General features: G+C 36.8%; 1 protein-coding gene across 9 annotated transcripts in view; it reads left to right on the top strand.

The window, feature by feature from the left end:
* The window catches only part of LOC134375572 (centrosomal protein of 192 kDa-like), a 48,639-nt gene that overhangs the window by 14,413 nt on the left and 7,135 nt on the right, over window positions 1-27,091 (top strand). For 5 of the 9 annotated variants that reach the window (XM_063094125.1, XM_063094128.1, XM_063094126.1 and 2 more), the window contains 5 exons: window positions 431-483; window positions 3,084-3,204; window positions 4,703-4,851; window positions 7,735-7,861; window positions 8,751-8,881. In XM_063094125.1, the coding sequence (XP_062950195.1) occupies window positions 431-483; window positions 3,084-3,204; window positions 4,703-4,851; window positions 7,735-7,861; window positions 8,751-8,881 (581 nt within the window). Of the gene's footprint in view, window positions 1-430; window positions 484-3,083; window positions 3,205-4,702; window positions 4,852-7,734; window positions 7,862-8,750; window positions 8,882-23,356; window positions 24,387-27,091 lie in introns of all 9 variants that reach the window. The other 4 variants (XM_063094134.1, XM_063094130.1, XM_063094131.1 and 1 more) reach the window with 2 other exon arrangements.

Genomic DNA, 27,091 nt, shown 5'->3' with positions numbered 1-27,091 from the left:
GTTTGCTTCTCAGAGTGTCTCTTCTCTTATTTCTCTCTTCTCCACATCCTCTACAACGCAGAAGTTAGCTTTAAAGTATTTTGGGGGGGGGGCGCAGCTGGTTGGTGTGGGGATTCAAACCCTTGACCTTGATGTTACCAGCATGTGTTCTCCCAAGTGAGCTAATTGGCCAGCCCTAAAGTCTTGGTTAGATTCATACTTAAGTTCTTTGGCAAGTATGTGATTTTTTTATGATTCACTACCCTAACATTTTTAAGAATTTAACTGACCAGTGATGGATTCCTATACCATTATTTGATTTCTGTACCATTATTTATTTGTTCCTGTAACATTATTTAAATGTTTAGTTCATTAATTTGCTATTTTTAGGTATTACTGGGTTTTAGTAGATAAAATAACCTGTCCTCTCCGTTTTTGTTTTCTTAAACAGACTCACCTGTTGATTTTTGTTTACTATCATGGATGAATAATAAGGAACACAAGGTAAAATTTTATATATTTGTTATGAATTTCTGGAGTGTTATAGGGAAGTGAAAGTTCATATTTCACATATATAAGTGTTAATATTAGTTAGAAGTCTTCTACTTGCATATGGTAGAACTCCAGCTTTCCTAGCTGCAGCAAAAATGGGAGTTTAGTGCTGGCACAGGAAACTGTTTTTCTGGGCTTCATGGTGCTGTCAGGGCTGTTTGCATCTCTTTGCTCTGCTTCACACTGTGCTGGCTTCATTTAGAATGTTTGCTCTGTGAGTGCAAGGATTTCTCTGTGTGTGTATGATTTTTAATTGTATTTTGAGTGCCTGAAACAGTTCATGGCACATAGCTGTCGCTCAATAATTTGTTGAATGATAGACAAGCTGTCTTCATTTGTAGACAACCCAAGCTTTTACACTCACCATTCGTAATCAGAAAAGGAAGAGCATGATCATTTAGGGTAAATTTAAAAAAAAAAAAAAAAAAAAGACAAGACAATCTAATGAGTTCACTTGGGTCCGATGCCCTCCTCTGTGGAAATCACTCTGTCAGGGAGTGGGTAGGGATTTATCAGCCTGGATCTTGTCTCTACTTCATGTGTTGCTTGTACATGAGTGTATATGCACTCACAGATAGAGGAATATGACTGACAAACCCACCAGGACCACATGAAGTAAGAAAAGGTGAACTTTTTAAAAGGAGGTGTGCTGAGCAGAGAAGCAGTTTGTGTCCGACATAAGCAGTGAACCTGGATTTCAGGCATGTTGTGTTATGTTTATGAGACTTGCTCATAAAAGGAGATGCAGTTTTTGTTTTATTTTACTTTCATAAGAATTTTAAAGATTATTTTATCAAATGATTGCAAACGGGTCTAAAGTAAAAGTTATTTCTCTGTGCCAGGATTAGCAAACCAGAGCTCACAGTCCAGATCTGCCCTGCTGCCTGTTTTAGTAAAGTCTGTTAGAACATGACCTGCGCATTTGTTATGTTTTGTTTATGGCTGGTTTTGTGATACAACAGCAGAGTTGAGAAGTTGTGACAGAGATCGGACAGCTCACAACACCTGAAATATTTATGAGTACTATCTGGCCCTTTACAGAAAATGTTTGTCAACCCTTCCCTTTATTCTCACCCTGTATGTAATCACTAGTAAGTTTCAAGTGTGGGAGATACTTTTTAGAGGAAGTTCAGGTGTAGTGAAGTTAAGTCAGAAAGTGATTTCTTAAACAATAAATTTAATTCTTACCCTACAACAAATTATATCTCACTTACTTATTTTGAGGACATTTGGAAAAAGTGGTTTCTAAAGTGAGAGAACATAAATTTTCCCTATGGAAAGTAATTGCTTTTCTTAGGATAGTCTTATAATTGACTTCATAAAAGTATTAGAGATAATTGATTGCAAAAGAAATGGACGGTAAAACTGGAAAGCAACAAAACAAGTATAGAAACAAGAGATGCTTGATAAAAAGGGGAAGTGAGAGGAGGGGGAAAATAAATGTATTTGGAAACTGAGACCAGAAGGAGCTACCTCTGGATTTGACTTTTTGACTTAGCTTTGCCTGTCTTGGCTGCCAAGTCTAAACTGTGAAAGTTATACCACCTTATCAGAACAGAGACATTTCCCAGGGTTGCTTTAGTTCATTTGGCCTCTGTGAAAGGCACCACGTATGGAAGAGTAAATGGGTTCTCAATTGCAGATGTGACCACAAAGGCAGTGATGTTTTACATATTGTTCTTTCTTATATGTATTTCCCCCTGTTTTTTCTTATGAAAAATTCCAAAACATAGAGCTTATATTCCACAGCTGTTAATACTTGCCATGTTCCTAGTTTAAATAACCATAGGTCACTGTAGCCCTCAGTGTCCCTGGTGCCTCAAATATTTATGAGAATAGCTCAGCACTGTCTTCCGTAAGTGTAAAATTGCATTGAGGTCCCATGTTCTTATCTTAAAAGTTAGCGTGCAGTTTGCAGTCTAATTCTTAAGCTGCTATTAATTGTTTTAATACAGCCATGTGTCACATAACAGCTTTTCAGTCAGTGATGGACCTATACCATATGGCCTAGGTGTGTAGTAGGTGCTACCGTCTAGGTTTGTGTAAGTACTCTCTATGATGTTTGCACAGTGACAAAGTTGCTTACCAATGCATTTCTTAGAATCTATCTCTGTTGTTACGTGACGCATGACTGTATGTATTTAATATTATTGTGAAGTAAAATTGACACTTAGAGGGGAACGTCATATTTTCATTTTGGACCTTGAGTGTCCTTAATAAACTGCTGTGTGCCCTTTAGGGTTTACACTGTCCCGGGGCTGAGGAGCAGAGGAGGCAATTTTTCCAGTGTAATGGATGAAAAGTTACTTAGGTAAAGGTTTCTGAGTCAAATTTTGCTATTGTCTTCACTTCTATCGTAAGCCTGCCTTGCTCAAATTTAGTTGTGTGAGCGTTAGTATGCTGTGTTACTAGGTTCTCTGAGCATGTGCAAACAATCTGTAGATACCGAGCGCACTGGAGGTTGAGAAAATACTTGGTCCTTTTTGTAGCTTTGTACTGTGCTCTTAAAGCAGTGAGTGTGCTTTTCTTATTTGCCACTTTATTTCTTATAGATTGTTGTGTCCGATACTGGAAAACATTTTGAAGACAAGACTCCAAACAGTGACTTAAGCCATGCTAGCTTATTAGAAAATGAGAAACTTATGTCATTGACAAGCTTGGAAGATTCTTCTGGTACTATAAATTTGCTTGTGTTTTCTAGTCTTTACCTTTACCACTTTATTCTACTTTGTTTATTGCAGTAGTTGTTATGCCAACTTTCTGTTTTATTGCCTTTCCCTTTTTCTCCTATCTACCAGCACTCCAATGGCCACTTCTGTTAAGGGAAGGGATTTTAAATGTTTATTTCTATGTATCAATCCTGATATGACTATATTCATTTGTCAGTTTAGCATCATTAGGGTCCAAAGTAGTCACCTAAAAGTGTCGCTTAGTATAAAGCACTATGTTAAGAAATTGGGGGAACAATGAAATATTTAGCCTATGTTCCCTAAGAAACCTCAGCCAAGTGCAGAAAAGAGATGCATAGCTAAATTTCAGATTGTATTAAATATACCTCAACGGTACAAAAATGTGCTTGGGAATCATAGGGGAGGTGATAAATTAAGGTATTTGTGAAACTTCCTGTTGAGGGCGGGGCCTGTGCTAGGCCTTAGATGTGGGAGGAGAAGCACCTTTCAGGAAGCAAGAACAGCTTCAGGCCAGTTGTTTTTAGTAGCCAGTGGTTTTGTGTGGCAGGTTTACAGCACCTGTAGGAGGCTCATTGGTAAATAAACCCAGAAAAGTAGGCTGGGGCCAAAGCATTCATGGCTTTGAAGGCCAAGGCCAGGCTCATGAAATGAGTGGGATAAATAGGGACTATAAATCGCATCACATCAGTTCAGGATGGGTTTTGCTGCCAAAGGAGTTTTCACATTTCTTTGGATTGTGTAATTGTGGATGAGTAATTACTTGTTTGACCTGAATTGATCAGATTTTTGATTGTTTAGTAGGTTAGATTCTTGGACATGAAATTGCTAAGTCAAAGCTTATGAGCCTTATTAAGGCTCTTAATATTAACCGCAAAATCAACCTCTTAAAAAGTCGGTGCCAACTTATAATACCATTACTGTGATATAGAGTTTTTGTTTTATTTTGCCTTTGCCAAGCTGGGTGACACAACATTGGAAACCACTGCAGTGTCTCCCTCCTTCCCTCCCTCCCATTTTACTTCTCCTGTGATAGGCTTATCTGTTCTTTTGGACAGAGTTAATCTTTTGCCATATCATTTACTGAATAGTCTGCTCTTTTCCCTTTGATCTGTGATGCCACATTTATCATATCCTAAGTTTTGATAATATGCTAGGATCTGTTTCTGTCTTGTCCTCTCAAAGAGGTTAAATATTTAGCTTGTATTAAAATGCTTATAATGACTTATAAATGACTAAAGTTATAATAGTTTTCTCATGTTAAATGTAAAAAGAAATCATATAGTTTATTAACTCACTTATGTCTTATCAGCCTTTTTTTTTTTTTTTTCCTAAGTTTTGACAGCTGGCCTGGTAAGGGGATCTGAACCCTTGACCTTGGTGTTATCAGCACCACACTTAGCCTTTTTGATTAAAAATTATTTGTAGTTCAGTCACTTCTTTAAAGCCTGTTCTACCTATTTTTTTCTCTATTTTATCAATAGATGATGATATTGATGATGAAATGTTTTATGATGATCATTTGGAGGCTTATTTTGAACAGCTGGCAATTCCGGGAATGGTATATGAAGACCTAGGAGGACAGGAACCTCCAGAAGAAGATTTTAAGTTACTTACAAGTGATCCTAGTCAGGTATGTTCTAATCGTCACAGTTTTTCAGGAATTTGACATTAGAAAATTACTATTGGTCTGATTGGATGTTAACATTAAATTTAAACCTTTGGTTTTCTTTGGACTGTTTTTCTGAGATATGAATTGATGATATGAATGCCCCGCCACTTCTACTTCCTCTTAGCCTTCCCTCACTTACAGAAAATGAAAAGAATGGTACAATGAATGTCTATACACCCTTCACCTACATAGAACAATTGCTAACGTGTTGCCACCTTTGCGTTTTCATTTTCATTTTGCATTTTCTCCCTCCATAAGTACTTTCTTCTGTGAATTATTTGAAAGTAAGTTGCAGATAATATGACATTTTACCCCAGTGCTTCAGCACTTACTTCCTGCAAATAAGGAAATTTTCCTATACAATCACATTTTCTGAATAGATATGTAGTTAGTATAGAATTATTTTTTTCATGTTTAGATAACTTCTGCTTTTTCCTTTATACTCAAAATTATTAATTGATTACTGGCATACTGAAATATATCTTTAATTCATGTAAAATTGCTTTAATATCTCAGTTTGATATGGTAATTTAAATTAATATACAGTCCATATTCAGATTTACCCAGTTGTCCCAAAATGTCCTTTATTTTTATTGTTTTTGATCCAGATCAAAGATTACACTTGCCTTTGGTTGTCACGTCCCTTTATTTTCTTTTAATCTGGAGTAGTTCTTTCATGACATTAAACATTTTATAAAATCTAGGCTCTTTGTTTTGTATAATGACTCATAACCTAGATGTATCTCATTGCTTCCTTTCTCCTGATTAGATCAGATTAAAACATTTTTTTCATGGGTGGATTCATATTAAACATGGGAGAAATTGTGTCCTCACAGCCTCTATCAGGAGACATAGAAGTCTGTCCCAATGTGAGGCTGTTTTTGATAATTTTGGTTGAAGTGGTGTCAGCCAGGTGCCTCCTTTTGAAGGTACCTTGCCCCCTTTGAGACATCAAGGTCATTTGAACATCCTATTCCCCAACAACCCTTCATGAACTGGTTTTAGTATCATTGCTGAAGCCTCCTGGAAACAGTTACTATACTGATGGTTACAATGGTGATTTTTCTAATTCTTTCTGCATTTATTACCTGCAGTCCTTCTGTAAAGCACTCTCTGCTCCCTACCGTTTAATACAGCTAAGGTAATCTTTCAACAGGCAAATGAAAACAATAGCCTAAGCTGTAGATTTCGGTCAGAAAATAACAGCTCTCTGATTTCCCATGGTTCATACTCCTCAGGAAATTCTGAAATAACTCACAGCGAGTCTGAGGAAGGCCATATAATTTTTTCTTATGTTAATCTAAGTATAGACAAAATGTTCATTTCTTTCTGAATAGATATGTAGTTAGTATAGAATTGTTTTTTTCATGTTTAGATAACTTCTGCTTTTTCCTTTATACTCAAAATTATTAATTGATCACTGGCATACTGAAATATATCTTTAATTCATTTAAAATTGCTTTAATAGCCTTCATGGATATTTCCATAGTTTTTAAAACATGATTTAAAATGAGGTAATCCTGTTTGTTTGTAGTGAAGATGTATCCCTTTATAAAGATTCTTATTTGTAACATTGTGAGGGCTCCCTGTAGGAGTTGGGTTTTATCTCAGATGAACTGGGGAGAAATGCTTGGAGGCTGGGAGCAACTTCATCTTGGTGCCTGGGCCTGTCTCCAGGTCCAACAGGATGCCACCATGTGTGTCAATGCCTGGGTGAAGAAAGCGAGTGAAGCACAGATGAGGAAAAGTCATAGGCAGAGGCTTAGGAAGCAGGAGCAAGGAGATGAGGGCCAGGACTAGGATGATGTGTGCATACGGGCATTTCATATGAAAATGTGAAAATAGAAACAAGTGCAAGGATTCAAGATTTATTCTGGAGACAGAGTCCAAGGACTTGATAAATTCCACCTAGGGAGTTAGGGTTATTGGAGGGAGTGTTTATTCAAACTGGATTTCGCTAAGAATATACTTTCACTAAGAATATAATTTTGATATAATAGATATAGTGTTAGAAATCACAGTTGGTTCATAGAACTAAAATCTGAAACTGAACTGTGGTCCCATCCACCTGTGCAGTGGATTAAAAAATGAAATAATGAAAATAAATAGAGCTGGATTTTTGAGATTGTGAGAGACGTTGAAGAGTAACCGAATTTCTCATTAAACAGATGAGCAAAATACTGGATCATGGAAAAATGGACCGATTATCCAGAATTTTTATTTTGGCATTAGTTACGAAATTTTACTTGTATTCAAGTCCCTGGATCAAGGGAAGAAATTCCCAAGTGAAGATCAATCAAAAATTGAGTGCGTTTAACAAATCCACATTTTAGGTCTATTGTGAAAGGTGTGGAATTTCTTCTTTTAGTATGCTCCTTGAATGTAAACCTTTCTGAAACTTTCATGCGAGTCAGTTGGAGCATTCTAATCTCAATACAGATTTTTGAGAATGTATCTATTGTATAAAATAAAATGCTATTATATTGTAAGTTCCAGGAGGCAGGAATTTTTAATCTTTCTTATTGATAGGGCAATGATGATTAGAACAGTGCCCAGCACATAGAAGGTGTTCAGTAATTATTGAAGGAATAAAGTATCATTTCTGTGTTGTTTTAATTGTATTTCTTAGGGCAATTTATGCGACAGTTTTAGTTCTAACGATTAAAAGATAGCGAGTATTAAGGACACAAAAGGGCCTATCTTGACTGTCAAAGTTTGTCTCTAATAATTGAAGGTGAAGGGGAAGAGCAGTCCTGTTGGAGTTATTTAGTTGTGTTTCCAGTGTGAGAATTTCTCAAAGCAGTGGAAAATTAAGGAAGTAATTCCTGTTTAATTATTTTGCAGCCATCATTTGGTTATTTTATTAGATCACCAGAGAAGAGAGAACCTATTGCTTTAATAAGAAAATCTGATGTGTCAAGGAGTAATTTGGAAAAAGGAATGGCTCATTTTACCCATGATCAGTTTTCAGGTAATGGATTAAATGAAAGGGTTTTTAGGAGCCTTTTTTAAAAAAACCCTGTAATTTAGTGGTTGTGTGATCCTGTTGTTCATCAATGAAAGTGTATATACCACTTTGTATTTTTTCAATATTGGTTATAGATTTGATTTTTATATAACCCCACCTTTCCAATTCAATCTAAGGTGGAAACAAGTCAGCCAAAATCCACCTAAATCTCTTTGTTAAAACCAGAGTAAATGAAATAATTTCAAATGGGCTAGTTAATTTTGGCCTACTAAATGGCCAAATTAATGAATCCTAGGTATTGTATTTATTATTTAGGTAGACTTTTAGTTAAAGGGATGTTCTGAGATTTAAACTGACAGTCTAAATATGATAAATATTTATGATAAATATTTAAAATCAAACTTTCTTGGTCAACTTATAATTATTGAGCAGCTACTTTTTGCTAGTACAGTGTCTTGTGCTACATATCATATAAAGTTGAACAAGATATGCTCCGTTCCTTAAAGAGCCTGTATTCCAATAGGGGAGTAGGGATAAAGGGCATGTGTATATATAGTTTATTTTCTATTACTGTAAAGAAGTACTCACTTTTGAATTAACTTATTGTATATTTGTGAAATATTTAAAGCTTAAAAATATTAAATGAGTTTGAGTATTTGCAAGGGAGATATCCATAATCTTCCTTCAAGGTTTAGACTTTGCAGAATTAAGCCAAATTTACAATACTGTTGTCCTTTGTCCAAATGACTATACATTTAAACAGTTTTAGTGAGAATGATATTTGGGGTATAAGACTTCTTGGCAGTTAATCATTTTCACTGGTCCTTATCCCACAGATTGTTTCTGTGAGATAGTATATACTTGTAAAGTAATTGTTGTATGTTTCCTGCAGGAGATTTAAATGAACAATCCCCGGCACAACTAAACGAAGGATCGATTACACTTCAGGTTGAAGCACTGGAGAGTAATTCACAAGTGGATGAAAATGATGTGACGTTAACTGCCGATAAAGGGAAAACAGAGGTAGCTTACGCCTTTCATGAAGGAAATCTAAGATTATTTTGTTATTCTTATATAAGATCAAGACAAGATCACCTGTGAAAAATATATGCAGTTTAATGTGTTTTTCTGACATCAATTTTATTACACGTACTTTTAGATTAAAAAAAATTCCATCAATGTATAACATGCACAAGAGTTTATAAAACAAGTTTATAGTCAATGAATGAATTATAACAACATGCACACCAGTATACACCCCAAGTCAAGAAACAGAACATTGCCAACAGCACAAACTATTTTTTCTTTTTTGTTGCCTCCCAACTACTCCCTCCATTAGTGCTCTGACTTCTAACACTGTATTAATTTTGTGTTTTTTTTTTTTTTTTAAAAGATGACCGGTAAGGGGATCTTAACCCTTGACTTGGTGTTGTCAGCACCACGCTCAGCCAGTGAGCGAACCAGCCATCCGTATATGGGATCCGAACCCGGGGCCTTGGTGTTATCAGCACCGCACTCTCCCGAGTGAGCCACGGGCCGGCCCTTGTGTTAACTTTTAACTTCACCTTTTATTATACAATAGAAGTATACTTTCATTACCATATACTATTCTGTGATTCCAATTTTCTGCACCTTATATGTTCATTCCACTTTTGATGGTCATTCAGAATATTTCCACTGTTGGGCAATTACAAAATAATCACTTCACTATTTTTGGCATAGCTTTCCAGAGTGGTTGTACCAATGTAGGTTCCTTCCCATAGTGTGTGATAATTCCACTTGATATTGTTAATTATTCTGGTAGAGGTGTAGTAATACCTCCTGTTTTAATTGCGTTTCCCTGATTACTAATGAAGTTGAATAGTTTTCATGTTTATTGGTCATTTGCTTCTTTTTGTGAAGTGCTTGTTAAAGTCTCTTGCTCATTTTTTCTAACAGGTTGTTAGCCCTGTTGATTTGTAGGCATTCTCTACATATTCTGGTTTAGAGCCTTTTGCAGAATTGTAAAAGGTTGTGAGCATTTATCTTCTCCCAGTTTGTGACTTGCCTTTTCCCTCTTTTAATGATATCGTTATTCATCAATTAGGCCATGTTTTCTCCATTTCTGTAGAGTTCCAACTTTGTCACAAATCAAATATCTATGAATTTGTGGTTCTTTTTCTAGATTCTCTGTTGCGTTTCTTTGGTCTGTTTGTCTGCATTGTGTCAATGTGACACGTCGTTTTTTGTGTGTGTGACTGACTGGTATAGGAATCCAAACCCTTGACCTTAACAAGGCTGCACTCTAACCAACAGAGCTAATCAGCCAGCCTGACATAAGTCTTGATATTTAGTAAAGTCCTCCCGTTGTATTTTTCATTAGAAGTGTCTTGGCTAATCTTGGCCTTTACATTTTCATACATATTTTAAAATCAGCTTGTCAGCTTCCACATACCAACCAACTAACAAACCAGCAGTCTTGTTCTACTTTTATTACGATTACTTTTAATCTGTATAACAGTAAAATTGACATCTTTCTAATATTGAATCTGCTAATCCACGAAAATAATGTATCCCTCCAATTATTTAAGTTTTAATTTGTATTTTGTGATTTTTTTTTTTTTTTTTTTTTTTTTTGGTGCAGGTTTTTAACATCTCTTGTTAGATTTCTTCTAAATTGTTGAAACATTTTAATATTCTTAACTTCATTTTCTGTTTGTTGTGGCTAAACAAAAATATGGTTTGGTTTGGTTTTATACTCACTTCCTATCCAGCAAATTCACTTATTAACTCTAATAATTATCTGTAGACTCTTTGGATTTCCTGCATATGCAGTTGTATCATCTAAGAATAACAGTAGTTTTATTTTTTTAATTCTACTTTTTATATCTTTATTTTCTTGTCTTGCCTTACTTGACTGGACCTCGGAACAGTGTTGAATTGAAGTGATGGCGTTTTCTGACACAATGGCAAAGCTTTTCAGTATTTTATCTTTTTTTTTTTTTTTTAAAGATGACCAGTAAGGGGATCTTAACTCTTGACTTGGTGTTGTCAGCACCACGCACTCCCAAGTGAGCTAACTGGCCATCCCTATATGGGGATCTGAACCCATGGCCTTGGTGTTATCAGCACCACAATCTCCCAAGTGAGTCACGGGCCGACCCCTTCAGTATTTTATCTTTAAGTTTTATGTATGTTGTAACTTTTTGTTTATCATTGGATTAACAGTTTCCCAACGTTCCCCACATCTTTCCTAGTTTTTGTTTGTTTGCTTTGGTTTTTAATTTGTAAAGAGGTTGAATTGTTTCAGATGCTTTTCTGGATCTATCAAGAAGAACATGAGTGTTTTAGTCTGTTTTGTGTTGCTCTAACAGAATACCTGAGACTGGGTGACTTATAAAGGAAAGACGTTTATTTGGCTTATGATTCTGGGACAGCTGCATCTGGCGTGGTCTTCAGGCTGCTTCTACTCATGGTGCAAAGTGGCAGGCAGCCGGTGGGTACAAGCAGATCACATGGCAAGAGGAAGCAAGAGAGAGAAGGAAGCAAGAGAGAGAGAGAAGGTGCTAGGGTCTTTTTAAACAAGGAGCTCTTGTGGGAACTAATAGAGCGAGAACTCACTCATTAATCCTCCCTCCCCCAGGGAGAGCATTAATCCATTCATGAGGGATCTGCCCCATGACTCAATCAGTTTCCAACACTGCCACATTGGAGATCAAATTTCCACATGAGTTTTGGAGGGGACAGCATATCCAAACTCCATCAATGAGCTTTCTCCTTTTTTTGGTAAATTACATTAAATGGTTTTTTAATATTAAACCATTCTTTTCTACTTGGAGTGAACTTGTGTCATGATGTATCATCATTTTATATATCATTTGATTTGGTTTGCTAGTTGTGCATAATTTTGAATCTTTGTGAGTGAGAAGAATGCCCTTTGTTATAAATGTCCTTTTCTGATTTTGGTATCAAGGTTTTGCTAGTCTCAATTTTTTTATTTTCTGGAAGAGTTTTTGTAACATTGGTACTATTTTTCTTTAGATCATGGTAGAATATATTGGTGAAATCATCTGGATCTGATATGTTCTTTATCTAATTCTTTTTAATTGCATATTCAATTTCTTTAATAGTTATAAGACTATTCTGATGTTCAAAATTTTTTTGTCAGTTTTAGAAAGTTGCAGTTTTCTTGGATTGCAGTCCTTCATCTAAACTTGAAATTTATCACCATAACACTGACCGTAATATCCTCTTGTCATTGTTTGTCATACCTTAGATTCTGAAGATGTGTGCCCTTTGTTATTTCTAATATTGGCTATTTTGCCTCTCTCCCTTTTTCTTGCTCAGTCTAACAACATATTTTTCTGTTTTATTAATTTATCCATTTTATTTATTCTATATTCTATATATGTTTTTCTGTTTCATATTTTCTGATATTCATTTTTTTCTTTCTCCTTACTGTGGATTTAATTTGTTGTTTTTCTAACTTCTTGAGATGGATGCTTAGCTCATTCATTTTTCTGCCTACTTGCTTTTCTAATATAAACCTCAAGTGGTATAAAATTCCCTGAAAGCAGAGCTTTTGTTGCATATCATATTTTAAAAATTTCATCCCATATATTTTGATATGTCACATTTTATTATCATTCAGTTCAATATATTTTCTAATTTTTTTTTTTTAAGATCGCCATTGGCTTTATTGTGATTATAGAATTGGGGAACACGACATTTCATAAAATAGAATAAGTGTTCCAATGAGCTGTGCATAAGCGGCTGATTTTATAGACAGAAAAAGGTTGAAGAAAGCAGAAACAAAGAACTAAAAGAGGGTTGGTCATTTCAAAGTTATTTTCTTTGTAAGGTGGGAATAGGAAAATAACTGACCAATTAACATCAGGTTACTTCAGACCATCTCTTTCTTGTAAGGATTAAAGTAGAGGGAACTTCATTATTGTATCCACTGAAGATTTAAACTGGCCCATTTGGGAGATTGGCTCTTATCTCTTCCTCCTGATTTCTGGGAAGGTCATACCACAACTTCAGTGACATGGAACATAGCAGGGATGACTCCATTTTGATTTTTAGTCTGTTCTGTTGAGGCCTAGTGCAGGAAATTAGCCCAAAACAATGGCCGCCTGTAATTTTTATTTAATACACTTTTTAGCTACTTTGAATAACGGGGCTATCAATGTTCATATACACATTTTTTTTTTTTTTTTTAAAGATGACCAGTAAGGGGATCTCAACCCCAGGCTTGGTGTTGTCAGCACCACGCTCAGCCAGTGAGCAAACCGGCCATCCCTATATAGGATCCGAACCTGTGGCCTTGGTGGTATCAGCACCGCACTCTACCGAGTGAGCCACGGGCCGGCCTCAGGTACACATATTTTTATGAATACATATTTTCATTTCTCTTGGAAGTATACCTAGAAGTGGAATTGCTGGGTCATTTTAAACTCTATGTTTGATCTTTTTGAGGAACTTCTAGGCTGTTTCTCAAAGCAACTGCACCATTTTACATTCCCACCAGGAAGGTGTGAAGGTTCCAATTTCTAGTTTTTTGAAAAAAAAAATATTTTATTTAATTATTTATTTTTTAAAAAAATTTTTTATTGATTCATAATTGGTTATACATATTTTTGGGGTTCACCATTGAGATATGTTGATCAAATCAATATTATTAATATATATATTGTTACAAACATATATATTGTACTTATTCTTTGTGCCCCTTGTCCATTCTCTCCCTGTCCCTCTCTCCCTCCCCGCTCCCCTCTCTAATTACCCTAGATTTCTTCTCTCCTTCTGAAAGAGTAATGGTTACTCTGTTGATTTGTTGCCTAGATGATCTGTCCAATGCTGAGAAGTGTGTTCAGGTCCCCTGATATTATTGTAGAGCAGATGCTTCTTCTCTCACTCTGGAACAGGCTTTGTGGAGAGAAACATCTCCTTTTCTTTGGTCTCTGCTGGTGACTCTCCTTGTGTCAATGCACACCATTGGCTGGCGGACCATCTGCATGGTGGTTGTGGTGTCTTGCCGCTTTCACGGCAGGCACGGTTATCGTGGTGGTTGTGGTGGGCCACCAAATTGAGGTGATGTTTTTGGCATGCTCCTTGGTGCTGATGGTATGCCTGGTTGTGGGAGGGGGTGTTCAGTCCCTGGTTCCATGCCTCAGGTCCCTGGATGGGCCCCAAGGTGCTGGCAGTGTGTCTGGTTGTGGGAGGGGGGGTCCGGTCCTTGGGTTCAGCCCTCTGGTCCCCAAGTGGCCCCCTGAAGCACTGGCAGGTTGCCTGGGCATGAACTAATTTTTTGTCCTTTGCTTACTTCTAAAGTGGGGAGACTTCCTATTGGGACCAGTACTTGAGCTCTGTGGTTGAAATTGCTGTGTTGCTGCTGCTTCCCTAGGGAAGGCTTTTTGTGCAGCTCAGGTTATAATGGTTGACTTTATAGGTACTTCTGGCTCTCCAGAGACCCAGTGCACCTGGGTTATGTAGAAACTCTGATCTGGGACTGAGTCTTTTCATCAAACTGCACCCTATGCAATTCTGTATTCCTGACCAATCTCCTCTGAGTGGTCCTATGCTGATTGGGAGGCAGATCAGCTGTTCTTTCTGTGCCCCGATGTTCCCCTGGTGGGCCCATTTCCCCCACTGCCCATGCTGCAAACATTTCCTATGGGACTGGCTGTGCGCTGGTCCCTTGTGGTGACTCACCGGCCTCTGAGTAGCTCCCTTTTTTCAATTGTTGTGACTCCTCGCTCCTATGTGGGTCCATGGGAACTCTGGAACCCTATTAGTGGTCTTGCTGTCTTGGGGGCCACTAAGGCCCTCTTCTCCCTTGCTGCCTCTAAGCAACTTCATCCAAAGGGCACAGCTGTGACTTTTGCCAGCTCCTGCTCCATGCACTCAGCAGTTCCAGCCTTAAAGGAGCCACAGCACATAATGTTTGGAGCAGTTTTTTCTTTCTCTCCTCATGGCTTCTCCTGCCTTCATGCACTCTGTCAGTCTCTCCTCCTCTTCCCCTGAGCTCTAGCAGCCCCAGCTTGGCTGTTGTTGCTTTTTTATAGTTGTAAATTGGTGGATTTGTGGGAGAGAGTGATGCTGGGGACCATCTATTCTGCCATCTCAACTGGAAACCTCCCTATTTTCTAATTTCTTTGGCCCATGCTTTTGTTTAAAAAGTGTATTGCTTAGTTTCCAAACACTTAGGAGATTTTCCAATTTTTGAAATACTGATTTTAGGCCAATTGCACTGTAGTCAGAAAATTTTTTGGTTTTGGTCTGTTGAAATTTGTTGAGATGTGATATATGGCTCAGCATTTGTTCTGTTTTTAAAAATGTTTCTGTGTCCTTGAAGGGGATGCCTGTTATATGATTTGGCTGGGCTCTTCTGATGTTTCATTTCAGGGAGATTTGTTTAAATCGGGATGCGAAGCTGCGTGCATTCTTAAAATGATTGTTCTGTTTTTTCAATTACTTAGGTTTTAATATCTCCCACTCTGTTTGTGGATTTGTCTGTTATTTACTATGATCTATTGATGTTTGCTTTAAACATTTTGAGGCTATATTTATAGGTGCATACAAATTAAAATTGTTCTCTCTAGCAATTCAAATGTTTTATCACTGTATATGTCTCCCTCTGGCTCTATTAAAATGCATTTTGCCTAAGTCTAGTCTGATATAGACATAATTAACACCAGCTTTCTTTGGTTAGTGTTAGCATGTTATATCTTTTCCCATTATTTTACTTTCAATCTTTTTGTATTCTTATATTTTAGATATTTCTGTTATGAGGACATAGAGTTGGATTTGATTTTTCAGTCAGTCTCAAAATCTTTCTTTCCACTTAGAGGAAAGTACTTCAAAAAGTTTGTGGAAAAGTAGAATTAAAAGATAATACACATCTTCCCCTGAGCTTATGTTAAATACCCTTGTATTTAATTGAATTACCAATACATGAGGGTGTGAATCTGTTCTTTATTTGCTTTCTGTTTGTTTCACCTAGGCTTTGTTCTTTTTCTTTTGGTGTTCTTATGAATTGTTCCAATTTTCTCCCTCTATAAATTTGGTAATTATGTATATTAGGGTACTTTGAAAAGGTCATGGAAAGATTCCTATTATCTTTTAATTATTTTTTTCCATGAACTATCCACATACCCTTATATATATATTTTCTCATGTTAATTTAGTGAGTATCCAAGAAATTATAACCTGTCTCCTTGGCTTAATAATGTTTTCTATAAATCACTTTTTGTCTTTTTGAAACCTTTTATTTGACATTACAAGGATCATAAAATATACAATTTACTCCAGACTTAAAAGCTACTATTATTTTATACTTTAATTATCTCTATATTTAAATTTCATAAGACATTATGGTGATGATGATGATAACAGCTATTATTACATACAACCAATATACATCTCTGACTTTCTATCTGAGATTTGTTTTCTTCTGCTTGAAGAATATCCTTACTATTTCTTTCGTTAAGGTCTGCTGGTAATGAGTTTTCTGTTGTTCTAAAAATGTCTCTATTTCCCCATTATTCTTGAAGTGTAGTTTTGCTTGGTGTAGAATTCTAGGTTAAAATTTTTTTTAGCACTTTGAATGTATTACTTTACGTCATTTCACTTTAAAACTTGGCTGTTACATGCCCTGCGGTGCCGCCACACGACCCAGCAGCCCAGCCCAGTGTGTGCGGAGCAGGGAAATGTCCAGCAGGGGAGGAGGAAGCTCCACAGAGACCACACACCCTGTGATGCCAGCACATGACCCAGCAGCCCGACCCAGTGCACACGGTGCAGGGAGACATCCAGCAGGGGAGGCGGAAGCTCCGCAGAGACCACACGCCTTGTGGTGTTGCCACGCGACCAAGCAGCCCGGCCGACGGCATACTGACCAGAGAGGTGGCTCCTCGGACAGGCCCAAGACCTGAGGCAACTGCACACTCAAGGCACTAGTGGCCAACTGAGCAGACAATGAGGTAGCCATACCAAATTGGCAACCCCAGTAACATCCTAGCCAGACAATATTGTCAAACCTGTGGACTGTGAAACCCCCTGCCACAATGACTAAATATCAAAGGACAGATACCAAAAAGATGAAAAATCAAGAAAGTACACCACCAAAGAGTAATAACTCTCAAGCTCTAGATCTTATAGAACAAGAAGCCCTTGAAATGTCTGACAAGGAATTTTGAATGATAATTCTAAGGAAACTGAATGAGATACAAGAAAACTCAGCTAGACAAAATGATGAAACGAGGAAAAGTATACATGACCTGAAAGAAGGAATGTACAAGGAAATCAATGCCCTGAAAAAGAATGTAGCAGAGCTTGCCAAACTGAAGAATTCATTCAGTGAAATAAAAAACACAACAGGGAGTTTAACCAGCAGGCTTGCAGAAGTAGAAGAGAAAATTTCTGACCTTGAAGATGGGCTGTTGGAAATAACACAGGCAGACAAAAAAAAAAAAAGAAAAAAGAATTAAAATTAAAGGCACTGAAGAAAATCTGAGAGAGATATAAGGCAACCTTAAGCGCTCAAATATCCAAGTCATGGGTATTCCAGAAGGGGAGGAAAAAGGAGATTGCATTGAAAACATATTCAACAAAATAGTGGCAGAAAACTTCCAGGTATAGGAAAAGGCACAGATCTTCAGATTCAGGAAACTCAAAGATCCCCAACTGTATTCAACCCAAAAAAGTCTCCTCCAAGACATGTTAGAGTCAAATTGGCAAAACTCAAAGACAGAGAAACTTAAAAGCTGCAAGAGAGAAGCATCAAATCACCTATAAGGGAGCCCCAATCAGACCAACATCAGACTTTTCATCACAAACCCTAAAAGCCAGAAAAGAGTGGGATGATATATTCAAAATACTAAAAGACAGAGATTGCCAGCCAAGAATACCCTACCCCACAAGGCTATCCTTCTGAAATGAAGAGCAAATAGTATATTTCTGAGACAAACAAAAACTGCAGGAGTTCACTACCACACAACCACCCTTACAAGAAATTCTCAAGGGAGCACTGGGTTTGGTATCTGAAAAATAACTATCACTGCCATAAAAACTCAAGAAAAATCAAAACCCACTAGGAAAATAAAAATGGCAACAATGAAGAGAAAAAAAAGGTTATCTACAACCCAAGGAACCAACAAATAAAGAAGACAAACAGTAAGTCAGAAAGAAAGGAACAAAAGACACTTAAGACATCCAAACAAAAATAAATAAAATGCTAGGAGTAAAATCAACACCTTTCACTAAAAACTCTTAACGTAAAATGATTAAATTCCCCAATCAAAAGACACAGACTGGCTGACTGGATTAAAAAGGAGGACCCAACTATATGCTGCCTTCAAGAGACCCACTTCACCTATTAAGACTCACATAGACTAAAAGTGAAAGGATGGAAAAAGATTTACCATGCAAACAGAAATGAAAAGCGAGCTGGAGTAACTATTTATATAACTGATAAAATAGACTTTAAACTAAAAAGCGTAAAAAGAGATAATGAGGGCCACTACATAATGATAATATGATTCATCGATCAAGAAGACATAACAATCATAAATATATACACACCCAATGTCGGAGCAGCCAGATTTATAAAGCAAACTCGATTAGACCTAAAGAAGTACGTAGACACTAATACCATAATAGCAGGGGATGTGAACACCCCACTATCAATATTGGACACATCATCTAGGTAAAGAATCAGCAGAGAAACACAAGATCTAAACAATACTCTAGACCCGTTGGACTTGGCGGATATCTACAGAACATTCTATCCAACGACCTCAGAATATTCATTCTTCTCAACAGCACATGGATCATTCTCCAGGATGGATCACATGTTAGGTCACAAATCAAGTTCAACAAATTCAAAAAAAATGGAATTATCCCATGTATTTTTTCAGACCACAATGGATTAAAATTAGAAATCAATAACAAACAAAATTCTGGAAACTATACAAACATGGAAATTAAACAGCATTCTCCTTAATAACATATGGGTCCAAAAGAAATCAAACAGTAAGTCAAAAAATTTCCTGAAACTAATGAAAACAATAATACATCATACCAAAACCTGTGGGATACTGCAAAAGCAATACTAAGGGGGAAATTTATTGCATTAAATGCTTACTTCAGAAGGATGGAAAGATGGCAAGTGAACAACCTAATACTTTACCTTAAGGAACTAGAAAAACAAGAACAATCCAAACCCAAAGTTAGCAGATGGAAAGAAATCATTAAGATCAGAGCAGAACTCAAGGTAATTGAAACCCAAAAAGCGACACTAAAGATCAATGAACCAGAAAGTTGGTTTTTTAAAAAGATAAATAAAATTGACAAACCGTTAGCATGGCTAACTAAAAAAAGAAGAGGAAAGACCCAAATAAAAAAATTAGAAATCAAAAAAGTGATATTACAACTGATACATCTGAAATACAAGGAATCATTCGAGACTACTATAAACAACTATGTGCCAGCAAATTTGAAAATCTGGAGGAAACGGATAAATTTCTGGACACACACAAACTACCAAAACTGAGCTAAAACGATGTAGAAAATCAGAACAGACCAATAACAATAAAGGAGATTGAAGCTGTTATCAGAAGGCTCCCAACAAAGGAAAGCCAAGGAGCAGATGGATTCACAGCAGAATTTTACCAAACGTTCAAAGAGGAATTGACACCAATTCTTTGCAAACTGTTCCAAAAGATTGAAACAGAGGCAAATCTCCCAAGCTCATTTTATGAAGCAAACATCATCCTGATACTAAAACCAGGTAAAGATACAACTAAAAAAGAAAACTACAGGCCGATATCCTTGATGAATATAGATGCAAAAATCCTCAATAACATACTAGCTAACAGAATACAGCAACACATACATGTAATTATTCACCACAATCAAGTGGGATTCATAGCAAGGATGCAAGGTTGGTTCAACATATGCAACTCAATAAGTGTGATACACCATATTAATAAAATCAAATACAAGGACCATATGGTCATCTCTATAGATGCTGAAAAAGCATTTGATAAATTCGACATTCATTCATGACAAAGACCCTCTATAAGTTAGGTATAGATGGAAACTATCTCGACATAATTAAAGCCATATATGATAAACCCACTGCCAGTATCATCCTGAATGGGGAAAAGATGAAAGCTTTTCCTTTAAGAACAGGAACTAGAGAAGGATGCACACTCTCACCACTCCTGTTCAACATAGTGTTGGAAGTACTAGCCAGAGTAATCAGAGAAGAGAAGGAAATAAAGGGCATCCAGATTGGAAAAGATGAAGTCAAACTGTCCCTGTTTGCAGATGACATGATCCTATATATCGAACAGCCTGAAGTCTCTACAAAAAACCTCTTGGAGATGATAAATGATTTCAGCAAAGTAACAGGATACAAAATCAACACACAAAAATCAGTAGCATTTCTATTCTCCAATAGTGGACATGCAGAAAGAGAAATCAAGGAAGCTTGCCCATTTACAATAGCCACCAAAAAAATAAAATACTTAGGAATCGAGTTAACCAAGGATATGAAAAATCTCTATAATGAGAACTACAAACCACTGCTGACAGAAATTAGAGAGGATACAAGACGATGGAAAGATATCCCATGCTCTTGGGTTGGCAGAATCAACATTGTGAAAATGACCATACTACCCTAAGTGATATACAAATTCAGTGCAATCCCCATCAAAATTCCAATGACATTTTTCTCAGAAATGGAAAAAACTATCCAGACATTTATGTGGAATAACAAAAGACCACACATAGCCAAAGCAATGCTGAGCAAAAAAAATAAAGCTGGAGGCATAACACTACCTGACTTTAAACTATACTACAAGGCTATAATAACCAAAATAGCATGGTCTGGTATAAAAACAGACACACTGATCAATGGAATAGAATAGAGAATCCAGAAATCAACCCACATACCTACAGCCATCTGATCTTTGATGAAGGCACCAAGCCTATATTCTGGGGAAGAGACCGCCTCTTCAGCAAATGGTGCGGGGATAACTGGATATCAATATGCTGGAGAGAGAAACTAGACCCGTACCTCTCACCATATACTAAAATCAACTCAAAATGGGTTAAAGAATTACATATCCACCCTGAAACAATAAAACTTCTTAAAGAAAACATAGGATAAACACTTCGGAAAGTAGGACTGGACACAGACGTCATGAATACGACCCCAAAAGTATGGGCAACGAAAGGAAAAATAAACAAATGGGATTATATCAAACTAAAAAGCTTCTGCACAGCAAAAGAAACAATTAACAGAGTTAAAAGACAACCAACATAGTGGGAGAAAATATTTGCAAAATATACATTTGACAAAGGATTAATATCCAGAATTGACAAGGAACTCAAACAACTTTACAAGAAAAAGACAAGCAACCCAATTAAAAAATGGGCAAAAGAGCTAAATAGGCATTTCTCAAAGGAAGATATATGAATGGCCAACAGACATATGAAAAAATGCTCAACATCAGTCAGCATTTGGGAAATGCAAATGAAAACCACATTGAGATACCATCTCACCCCATTTAGGATGGCTAATATCCAAAAGACTGTGAATGATAAATGCTGGCGAGGTTGCAGAGAAAAAGGAACTCTCATCCATTGTTGGTGGGACTGCAAAATGGTGCAGCCTCTATGGAAAATGGTATGGAGTTTCCTCAAACAATTGCAGATAGATCAACCATTTGATCCAGCTATCACACTGTTCGGAATATACCCAGAGGAATGCAAATCATCAAGTCGAAGGTATACCTGTTCCCCAGTGTTCATAGTAGAACTCTTTACAATAGCTAAGAGTTGAAACCAGCCCAAATGTCCATCATCAGTTGAGTGGATACAGAAAATGGTATATCTACACAATGGAACACTACTCAGCTATAAAAAAGAATGAAATGCTGCCATTTGCAACAACATGGATGGACCTAGAGAGAATTATATTAAGTGAAATGAGTCAGACACAGAAAGAGAAATAACACATGTTCTCACTTATTTGTGGGAGCTAAAAATAAATAAATAAATACACAGAAAAACCCGGGGGTGGTGGGAGGGAAGAAGACACAGCAATTACAATTCCTTGAAGTTGATACGACAAGTGATCCGAAAGGACATTGTTGGGAGGGAGGAGGGAGGGAGGTTTGGTAATGGGCCGCAATAATCAATCACAGTGTATATTGACAAAATAAAATGAAATTCGGAAGAAAAAAAAAAAACACAATGAGATATCAAAATATATATATATCATATGTTAAAAAAATTACCTTTTTCCCTTTAAAAAATAAAATAAATAAAAGTTGGCTGTTAGTCTTATTGTTATTTCATTAATAATAGTATATCTTATCTTTGCCTGCTTTTAATTTTTTTTCTTTGTTTTTTTTTTATCCATTTTACTCAAATATATAAAGTGCTTAGGTATCTTTTGTTTTATCTTGCTGTTTACAGGAAAAATTGTTGAAGTAATTTGAGGCCGAGGGAGATGATATATTCCAGACTGGATTTGTGTTTGTTTCTGACCAGGAGGGAGGAACACTGGCAATCTCAGATCACTTTAATTTAGTTATCTGGATTGGCAGATGGGAACTGAGCTTCAGTCACTGTGAGGGCCGGTCTAATGTTGTTTTGTTGGTTTACCTTTACTCCTTTGTGGTCTCATCCCAAAGCATGGATGTTTTACTGTGGTGATGTACACACATGCCACTCTACCCTCCTAGCCCCCCAACCTCAGTCACTGGCAGACTTTAAACTCAAGTTTTACACCCTTATTCCCACAAAAAACAGCTTTTCATAGCCTCTTCTTGAAGCAGCAGATCCCCCCAGGGAAAAGCATCCCCAATATTAGGTTTACCTCTCTGGGATACTTTCGTCTCTTAGATATTGGCCCCATAAGTTTGCACTGCATTTTTAGCTCTTCAGTACTCTGAAAGAGATGTTTTGAATATGCTGTTCTCTCAGCAAGAGCTTGGTTTGGATTACCTACTCTGTTATTACTGGAGGTTGCTATTACTGGAGACAGAAGTTTTAACATGCATTTTTTGTTAAATAGTTCTGTTTCTTTGCTGTTGGGCCCATTTCAGTCTTTTACTCATGGTTCTTATTTATGTCTTGCTCATAAATATTTCTAATAATTGAATGAAGTTGCCAAGATTTATACTTGTAGTCAAACACAATGACTCAGTGGCATTTCAATCTCAGTATCTTCATATTTTGGTTTTAAGTTATTCTCCCAGTTTTAGCATCTCTTTAGTTTCTGAAGATTTTTTTTAAATGAGTGACAATCATATTTTGTGAATAACGTGATCCTATGTAATTAAAGTTGGTAACAACTGTCTTTTTCATGGGGATATTTAACTGGTATATCATTAATTTCTCATTGCTATTAAACCTTACATAGTGCTTATAAATAAAGATTAATATGTACATGTCCATAGAACTGGGGTAAATTTATCTGTTGTAAATCTTCTCGTTTCTAAGACACTTTCTTCATGAAAAACAAACTCCGTAGATGCAAAGACAAGCTGCCTGATAGCGGTGATTCTGTGCTGAGTATAAGAACCATTGCTTCAGCCATTGCAGATGCCTCAGTTAGTTCTGATCCTTCTCAGCTTGCTGCCATGATCAAGGCACTTTCAAATAAAACCAGCGATAAGGCTTTTCAGGAAGATGATAAACAGAAGGACTGTTCCAATATGTCTCATTTCTTACCTAATGATTTAGAAAAAAGTAATGGATCCAGTGCATTTGATATGGAGAAATACCTTAAAAAAAGAGAGGTTAGTAGATGTGAAGGTGGACTGGAAAACTTTTCAAGATGTAGTATGTCTGATATTTTGGATTCATCTTTGCCAAAAGAACAAATTAAAGACATCCATACAGTGGACTTAGGTGCTACTGATATAAGTGTAAGGGACCAAAAGAAAACATAGCAGCTATTTTTTGTGGTGAAAATGGAGAGAGTGAGAACCAGGAATCATTTAGAACTGCATACTCTTCAAGTTCAGTGCTGACAAATATAAGAGACAATGAGAGTGCAGCTGTTGATTTGAAAACAAATTCCATTGACAACAAATTACCAGATATTGGTAACAGTGAAAAAGCTACCTCAGTTTCCACTCCCACAGCTAAAACGTATTCATCAGTAAGGAACCCCAGAACAACATCCCTTTGGCTGTCAGAAGAGTGTGAAGAAATACAAGATGATAGAATCAGAACAGAAATGAGTATGTTAGTGAAACAAGCAACAGTGAAAAGCATGTGACTTTTGAAAAACATTGTGTAGTCTCACCTAAAAATACTGGTAAGTGTCTGAGTAATTGATCACATTCACAAAATTATGCAGAACTTTTTTCTGTTCTAATTGGAAAATACACCTATCTGATATGAAAAACGCCTCTGCTGAGCATGGTGGACATGGCAAAGAGGAGGACCATGAAAGATTCAGACCTTCCACTTCACCACTTAGTCACTCTTCTCCCAGTGACATTTCTGGAACAAGTTTATCAGGGTAGGTACTTACCTTTTTTTTTAAACAACAAAGATGTGCTCAGTATAGGAAAATTGGAAAAAGTATAAAGAAGGAAACTTACTCATCTTTAGGTTCATCTCTCAAAGGTAACCATTGTAAATATTTTGTGAATTTCTTTCCAGCATTTTTCAGTGCAAATTTTTGCACTGTGCTTTTTTCACTTACTGTAATATAATCATTCTATCTATTTGAAAGAAAATTAGTGATGTTACTGACTGCATAATACGTCTGTCGTGGTTTATTTGATACTTCTGGTGAATACATACTTGCTTATCTTATTATGTTTGGCTATTTTGAAGATATTGAGATGAATAACCTTGCAGATTTAAATTTTAATGCTTTCTTTTATGGCTTTATAAGAGATTTTTTAACTGTTTCCCTTTTGAAAGGTTCTAATAATTGGCAAATTTTGCCTAACAAATGAAATTATCAAAACTGTTAAATATAGTTTTACTTCATTTCAAAATATTGGATTGCAAAGTTATCTGTTAACTCTTTACCAAGCTGCCATTGACATTTTGCATCTTCACCTGAAATGTGATTAGGTCAGCTGGAGGTAAACATCAGTGGAGAGCTTAGTTCTTTTGTGTTTAAATGACCCCTTGTGGATGCCTCATTTTGAAATACTTTTTCATGTACACAGCCACTTCTTCTTTAACAGTTAAATTCATATTTTGAAAGACATTAGAAGTCATCCAGCCAAAGTAAATTTGAAGGTCATCTGGCTATGACATGTTGTGGTGTGTTTAAAATCCTTGGCTTTTATTTTCTTCCTTTAAGTTTCTTATATGGATCACTTTACTGTTTCTATAGAATATTGGAGGGAAATCTGGGATGAGCTTAATTGTTTTTAACCTTTGAATTGACTTGATCTTTTTCCAAGGCTTTGCAAAAATGAAGAATCTTTATTTTTCAAGTCTAGTAATTTTACTAAGCTGTATCTCTGTGTTGACTCTCTACTGTTACAGTGCCCTCTGCTGTGGTTTGAATGTATTCTCCAAAAGTTTATGCATTGAAAACTTGATCCCCATTGTAACGGTTTAAGAGGGTGGGAAATCTGACTACTGCATTTGAAAGGTGGGGCCTTTGAGAGCTGATTGGATCCTGAGGACTATGCGCATTGGAGGGGTTAATCCATTCATGGGTTAATGGTTTAATGGGTTATCAGGGAGTAGACTGGTGGCTATATAAGGAGAGCAAGTGAGCACATTAAGTCTCGCTCAGTCCTCTGTGTGATACCCTGCACCACCTTGGAACTCTGTAGAGAGTTCCCACCAAGAAGGCAGCCCTCACCAGATGCACCCCCTGGACCTTGGACTTCCCAGCCTCCAAAACTGTAGGAAATAAGTTTCATTTTTCCATAAATCACTCAGTTTCAGGTATTCTGTTGTAAGCAATGGAAGATGGATTAATACACCCTGTCATACAGTATATACCCTTTCAGTACGTGGCGTCAGGCATTCTTTTATTTAAGGAAACTTTTTGAATTATTTCTGAAAATACTGGTTCTGCTCCATTCCTCCCCCAGGAACTCTAGTGATGCTGTAAGACCCGTGCACCATGCACAAATCCCACATGTTGGGATGGCTCACCTCACAAAGACCACGAGTTAGAGGCCGTTGCAATAAACATGAGGTTTTATTATTCCAGCATGCTGGGGTCGCTTCGTCTCCAGGACAAAAGCGACGCCCAGTTTACAATAAAAGCACCTTTTATACAGTTTTTCCTGAATAGATCTTTATGACAGGATGAGTTGTTGGTTATCTGTGGCGCCCTTGGATTTATGGGCAGACTTTAGCAGGCTGGTACCCCCGATAAGCAACGGTGCTTCTCTCAGTTGTATATCTTCCCTAAGGCCTGGCGAGGAGGCTCTTAGATAAGGTACTAGTCAGTTCCTGGAACCGGGTGGGGGCCATTCCCTTCTTGGAATGTTTAGTGTACTTGGGCCCGCTTGCCCTTTGTATGGCCTCTTTAGAAGCTGCTTAATAGCCCCTTAGAAGCTGCTTTACATCTCAATAGCCCCTTAGAAGCTGCTTAATAGCCCCCTTAGAAGCTGCTTTACTTAGAATGTCATTAGCAAGCATTTGTCACAAAACTGTGTATACTAAAGTTTATATTTTTCTACAGTGCATATGTGGGATCTATTTTGCTTGACTTCTGCATTTATTTTTCTCTCTAATCCTTTAAAAAAATTTTATATTTTGTAAGAATTATAGATTTACAGGAAGGTGCAAAGGTAGTGTAGAGAGGTCCTGTGTACCCTTCACCCAGTTTCCCCCACTGGTCATATCTAATTATAGTGCAGTACCACAGCCAGGAACTTGACATGGGTACCATGTGTGGGTAGAGTTCAATGTCATTTTGTCACCATTGTGGATTCATGTATCCACCCTGTTGTCAAATATACTAAATTGTTCTGTCACTGCACTGGTGTGCCTCTTTCTTCATTTCTCTTTCATTTTGTTTACATTTCCCATATCCAATATCTAGGTTCCTGACAGTGTTTTCTGCAATGTCTCTTTCCCCTTGTATACTTTCCAATTTCAACTTATTTTCTTTGGTTTTGACATTTTAAAAAATGTATATGAAGGCATTCAATAAAAACTATAAATTTTCTATAATGACTTGCATTTTGTGATTTTTCTCTTCTAAACTGCCCTTTACTGCATGATCAGAGCCAAAAT

The sequence above is a fragment of the Cynocephalus volans genome, chromosome 4 (genome assembly GCF_027409185.1).
Source record: "Cynocephalus volans isolate mCynVol1 chromosome 4, mCynVol1.pri, whole genome shotgun sequence".
Lineage (NCBI taxonomy): Eukaryota > Metazoa > Chordata > Mammalia > Dermoptera > Cynocephalidae > Cynocephalus > Cynocephalus volans.
Note: the sequence above shows the minus strand (reverse complement) of the source record. Positions and strands in the feature narration are given on the sequence as shown.